The 6,375-nt window shown below is 46.9% G+C and overlaps 1 protein-coding gene and 1 long non-coding RNA gene across 5 annotated transcripts in view; one reads left to right on the forward strand and one right to left on the reverse strand.

Moving 5' to 3' along the window:
• Nucleotides 1-4,676, forward strand: part of TTLL11 (tubulin tyrosine ligase like 11) — a 37,320-nt gene extending 32,644 nt beyond the window's left edge. Inside the window, exon 9 of one of the 4 annotated variants that reach the window (XM_085076773.1) lies at nt 955-1,107. In XM_085076773.1, the coding sequence (XP_084932899.1) occupies nt 955-1,058 (104 nt within the window). In that variant the 3' untranslated portion in view covers nt 1,059-1,107. The other 3 variants (XM_085076774.1, XM_085076775.1, XM_085076771.1) reach the window with 3 other exon arrangements.
• Nucleotides 2,991-6,166, reverse strand: LOC146429784 (uncharacterized). Its single transcript, XR_014855446.1, has 2 exons — nt 5,952-6,166; nt 2,991-4,856 (listed from the first exon to the last, which is right to left on the reverse strand). It is a non-coding gene; the product is annotated as an uncharacterized LOC146429784 (long non-coding RNA).
• Nucleotides 6,167-6,375: the final 209 nt, after the last annotated feature.

Here is a 6,375-nt window from a genome sequence, read left to right on the forward strand (position 1 = left end):
CTAACTTTTTTCATGATATGCTTCACATGAGTGTCACTTCTGAGGACAAAGTGTGTGTGCTACCAGAGGTGCTTTCCCTGCCTGCAGCTCACCGTGACTGATAAAATAATTTACTGAGCTGGCAGCTGCTGCTTTCAGATAACTCAACAATTCCTTTGCAAGCTGTTTTACAGCCAAGATCGTAAACGACCCCAGCTGCAGCCCTGGTTGAGAGAAATTATACTTCAGAATGTAATTGTCATATTTTGAAAAGGTGCCTTTCCTGCAGCATCAATAAGCCAACATAGTTAAAAACCCCAAACCTTTCAATATCTCATCCTAAAATAAACTTCTTAAGTGTACGTTCAAACTGGGAGAGCCAGTTAAAGCACAAAGCAGCTCTGACTGTGCCTTGTGGCTGGCATTCTGCACAACCAATTGGGGTCTTCTTAATTAAGAGTTTGAGTAGGTATTATTTCAAGGTTTTAAATACAATAATTAGTGTTAATATGCAGCTCCTCTTCCCCTTGGCTCTGGTAATGTGCTGTTAGTGAGATGTGATCGAACAGCTCCTGAAGAGTCTCTACTGCAGCATGTGGCTTCTGCAGGGGACTTTTGTGTGGGAAGGGGCAGAGCAGTTGTATTAGAGCAGAGACATTTTTTGGCACTGCACACTTCAGCTGTTTGTTTTTCATTCAGTTGAAACAACTGTTGTGGAGTTGCTGGGTATGACTGAAAAAATGGCCTCTTCACCTTCCAAAGGGTTTGTAGCTGGTACAGGCTGTGCAGAAACAAAGCAGTGCTTCAAATAAACTCACATCTTGCTAAGGTGATACTTGGTAATGTTGTTACCTTCATAGTGCTACAGACTGAAATAACACACTGCTGTGAACTTTTGGGTCAGATCCGTCTCTAAAAATACAGGGTTGAAAAGACTCAATTCAGTTTCCGACATAAACTTGTTTTTCTCTCCAGCTGGATTGTTTTCCTTGATGCTCAGTATGTTACTGTGTCTTGGATTTGGTTTCAACTTAATAATTTTGGCAGCAGAAATCAAGGCTAATACTACATCAATTTAATGGTGCAATATCCTAAAATGGGTTCTTGCTGTACCATTTTGCCCCTGGATTCCAGGCTGAGGTCTGCAAAGCCAGAAGCTGCCCCAGTGATAGAGAATGTCACCCATCTGTAACCCAGCCTGGGCTTAGCCGGGCCCAAAACACCCAATGAGTGTGACATGCAAATAAATCCTTGGCTTTTGGTCTTAGAAGGACAGACGATTTCTTTTCTTTCTGAGCATTCCAGATGGCTGCCATTTAAATGAAAAGATGTGAAGTAGCAGGATTGTTTGTGTTCACACCCATCACACACACATTTGGCCTCGCTGGCACAAGAAACAGGAGATAGCATTATCCCTACGGAATGCAGGCTGCTAGAAATGCCATGCTCCCAATCTCCTGTGGGCACCTTTTCCTTGCAGGGATGTGTCTGCAAGCCTTTGTGGAAGCTTTCTTCTGCCTGGCCCAGAGGAAGTACAAGTCGCTGCCGCTGCACGAGCAGGTGGAGTCGCTGATCGAGTTCTGCGAGTGTCACCTGGCTGCCCTGCACGGGAAGCGCCTGGTGTGGGGCTGTGGCATCGCCGAGCGCCGCAGCCCCAGGGGGACCTGCTAGGCAGAGGGGCTGCACCTGGCACTGCCTGCACCAGCCCTCCTCAGCCACACAGCCACGGCCACCCAGTGTGCAGAGTACAGAAATCATCACAATTAAGGGCACTGATGTGCTGGGACAGAGCTGGGGGTTAACCCCCAGTTAGGTACGTGTACTGCTGGAGGAGAGGCTCTGCAATCCCTTCATTTGAGAGTGACAACTATTTATTGCAGATACATTTTTTATTTATACTCTTCAAAAGGTCTATTTCAACCTCCTGTTTTCAAGTAAGGACCCTGGCAATGGCTATTTCTTCACCTCTCTGTGGGATTTATGGTGCACATCTCATCACAAACTGTGCATTCATCCTGAGTGTGTGGAAGAGAAGGACCAAAACACAGGGGATGATAACCAGCATCATGGGATTGGCTGCACTGACCGAGAGGCACACTCGTGTCAAAGGGATTACATTGCCTTGTGTGCACAGGACATGTCACAGAAACCAAGGAAGGAACTGCAGTCACAAATACCAGACTGGAAAACTGAAACCTGGAATTACACTTGTTGTTAGACTTCAGGCTTTGACCCTCTTCTTTCCATAGCTTGGACTGTATATGTTGGCATTGATACAGATTTGGTCAATGTCTATGTACTTGTTTTTTAAAGTCAGTCTTAAAACACTGAAATAATATTTTGGCTTCTACTTTTTTGTACATGTCTTTGCCATGACAAGTACTGTTAGTTTTTTTAAAAGAAAAACTAAAACTGCTTATCCTTTTGCTTCCACAGAACCAATAAGCTCACACTTATTCACAGAAAAAAATTTACTTCCTTAAGTCAAATTTGGTGAATCAAGTGGTGGTTTTGTCTTCAGGGATGCAGCACTGCTTCTGCAGAAAGCTGTACAGTGTAAAGGCCTGAGAGGTCACTAAATTCCAGTGGAACCAATCCTGTCACTGACTTTAGCCTAAACTAGCTGTCCTCTAGGTTTGCTTATCTTTTGTCTTTTGCATGTTTGTTACCCTATTGAGACCTGCAGTAACACCTAGAGCAGATATTTTTTGTATCTTTGCACATATTCTTCCTTGTTCCCTTAAATAACAGCATAACTCTCTGTGAATTAGATCTAAGGATGTTGTGTCAACATGTGTAATTCTGGGCTGTACCCCTGAAGTTGTACAGAGGAGTCTTATTTTTCAGGAAATGAACCATGACTTCCATGATCACACACTTCTTGTGGGGTCTAAGCAGAACATGAGAGTGGCTGGAAGGACAGGAATAACTGGGAACTTCAGGGCTGTTGAGTGAAATTCATTGTGGTCTCCTATTTTATTACAATAATGAATGGCTACATCTGAGCTTGATTTCCTCCTTTGTTCTACTCTTTAATGTTAATGACTTGCTTATGTTTTAGTGTCCCCCATGCTATCAGAAATGGCAAAGCTATAAGATTGGCATTGAGCTTTGGGTTGGAGAACATTCCCTGAGCTCCATGTCAGAATGTTCCAGTGGCTGGTACCCCAAACGTGCTGTGTCAGTGAGGGGGAGTCCCCTGTCTCATGTCAGGGACTAAGAGCACACAGGGTATCAAGTGAGTTTTCATTCAGGGAATGTTTATAGAGTTTCTTTCCTGATTCCAGTTTTAAGCAGCATGTGTTTTTCCCAAGTGGCAATAGCAGCATGGCAATGCAATGCAGGAGTCAGGCTGAGCCCACACAAAACTAGTCCCCAGCATGTTAATCTCAGATGTGGGCATCCCTTCTCCTTATCTTTTTCTGTAACACAAATAAAATAGTAGTAGATGATATTTTTTAGTCCAACGGCCAGACTGTTTGAAATTGTATGTATTGTACATAAGAGGACAATTGTAGACTAACTAATGCCACTGCCCTCAGCCTTGTTCAAGTTTCATAAAGATTATTGCAGTATGAAGATAAAATGCCAAACTCCAAGGTCTGGCACCTGTCAGAACAAATGAAGCTGAAAGGGTCATTTTTTTCACACTTTCATTGTAATATATCTGAAGACATTCACAAGTTGAAAAATGGTTACTTCTCCTTTTGTGACATCTGACATTTGTCTTGCGATTGGCAGTGTGTTACTGGAAAATAGCTTACAGTTCCTCTCATCTCGTGATTGATGTCCTGTAAAGACACAGTTACAGAGGAGTCGGATTTGAAATGCTATGACTGCGAATGCCTTTCCTTGCACCTTTGAAGTAGTAAGATGTGTGGCCTAAAATGTCCCAGTTTTGCCATTGTATAACTTACCCTGATATCAGTGGAATAAATTAACTATTGTATATTGAACACTGATAAGATCTCTCTCTCTCTATGGGAGACCTTTATACTCTCTGGATCTAATAGAGGTTTTTATAGCTCGTGCATCCACAGGCTGATGCTGCACGCCCTATTCATCTCCCACTTCAAATGTGAAGGGTCCCTTGTAGAATAGTCAAAATATTCAATTATCTGCCTCTAGTAATCCAGTGTTCATGTATTTATATAATTGGAAAATTGAATGCCATATTATTCTCAGAGGGGGGGAGGGAATAAACCAGGAATGTACTTTAGAGATTTAATGGCAGTCACATTTCTCTTCCCTCCTGTCTAATTCAATTTCCTCTGAATATTATTTAGCATCCAATTTCATAGAGCCTTTCAGTTACCAGTCTGTGCCCATGCAAATGACCAGAGACACTTTATCCAGGATATGAATGCTAATGCACTGATAATCTGTTAATCCTGAGGTACCTCTCTAGCTAAAGAAACAATACAGGAAAGGTAGCAGGCGTTGGGTTTTTAATAGCACTTTTGTATATATTCTCTTCAGAGAATACCACAGCACTGCACTGATAATTCTATTTATGACATATATGATATGAATATTGTATACCAGTGAAATCGTTATTGTTATCAGACACCGAGTCTGGTATTCCTTTCTGGGTAGAAATCAGAATAAAAGAACATCTAACAAAAAGCTGAGGCGAGTCCAGCATTTCAACCCTCTTCCCTGCAGGTTTGTGTGCACGCTGAATGTGCCCAGACTGGCTCAGGGATTCCTTGTTCCGTTTGAGTTCTTCCTCTCCATCAGGCTGTTGCAGGTAAGTCACCTGAAGTTCGCCTGATGTGCTGAGCTCTGGACACTCCCTGTGCTCTGTCCAGCGTGTCCCGTGGCTGCCGAACGTTCTGGAGCATCCAACACACCTGCCGCACACCTGCAGCTGCTTCCTTAAAAGGAAAGGAGGGGGCGGCGCTCGCTAATTACCTGTTAATGACCAGCTGGGACACCCAGGGCCAGCTGTGCCCACTTGGCCCAGCGCGAGCGGCGGCGGTTAGCGCACAGGTGTCCCTGGGAGCAATCTGAGCCCTCAGAGCTCCTGCACGGCGGCCTGCCGGGGACGGACGGAGCTCGGAGCGCTGCTGGTGAGGAGGCATCTCGTCCCGCTCCTGCCCAGCCTGGCGGGGTAGGTGTGCTTTCCCTTGTGCGGGGTGCTCGGGATTTTGGGGCTGAGCGGGCAATGGTTCCTGCACTGCGTTATGTGTGAGGATCCCGGGCGCGGGTAGAGCCCGGCGCTTCCAGAACCTTCCTGCCCGCGGGGCCGTGAGGGGCCGTGAGGGCGGCCCGGGCTGAGGGGTCCCGGCGGGTTGCCAGTGCACACCCGGAGCGAAGCGGGCCGTTTCCGTAAGGACGTGTTCATAGCAACGTCCAGGGTTTCCCCTCAGTGCGCCGGTCCGAGCCCTGTCCGCGGCCCGGGGAGATGAGTGTGAAGGAGCTGGTTGGTACGTGCTGCGGTTAGTGCTTTGTTCCACCTCCCGTCTCCGGCATCGCAGTTGATTGGAACCTCCTGGAGTAGGGAGCACTGCCTGGCATAGCTCCGTGTGGGGAATCTTATGGACAGGGACACCTTCCACTAGACCAGGCTGCTCCGAGCCCCGTCCAGCCTGGCCTTGGGCAGCTACAGTCACACCTCAGCCTGGGAGAGCACACTGGGTCTGTCCCTTTGCCCACTGCAGATGTCCTGGGTGGATGAGAGATGCTGTTTGGGCTCCAAATTCCTGCTGAAATATCAGCAGTGAGGTGTCTACATCTGCCCAGCTACGCTCGACTTGTCTCACTCTGCCCTCTGGTTGTTCGTCCATAAGGGGAAATTGATAAAGTATTTATTTTTCTCTGGCTGTTTCCATCTGTACTGCCTCGAGAGCATCCTCCAGCTCGCTCGGTTTGTTCCAGCAGGATGAGGTCCCGAGCCTCCCGCTATCCCTTCCCCAACAGCACGCAGCCCAGCTCGTGCTTTTCGCTCAGATTATTTCTGCCTTACTTACCTTCACTTCACCTTAAGCACACACACAAAAAATCATCAGCACTACCCAGATAAATCCATCTGGTCTCTGTCTCAGCCTCATTTAACCTCCCATTGAAGAGATTGTATCACATGGTATTCAGCTGGAACCTATTACCTTGCATGCCCAAGCATATCACATTGAATTACCCTGGCCCACAGGCCTGCGGTGTTTGCTAATAGCTAATGGCTGCTTTTAACTTAGAGGTGATTTATTTGAGCGCGTTTCTATTCGCGGTGCAGCGCGGGGGTGTGGCTCTGTGTTAACCAGAGCTCGGCGAGGGAGCGCCGGCGGGATGGCTGAAGGCAGCTTGGCTTCACACCTCCGCCCAGCTGCTGACGTTTGCCAGTGTCCCCATTCGTCACCGCTGTCCCTGATGCAGCGTTAGGGACCGGCGGTGGCTGCT

The sequence above is a fragment of the Lichenostomus cassidix genome, chromosome 17, assembly GCF_008360975.1.
Source record: "Lichenostomus cassidix isolate B80296 chromosome 17, HeHo_3.0, whole genome shotgun sequence".
NCBI classification, from domain to species: Eukaryota; Metazoa; Chordata; class Aves; order Passeriformes; family Meliphagidae; genus Lichenostomus; species Lichenostomus cassidix.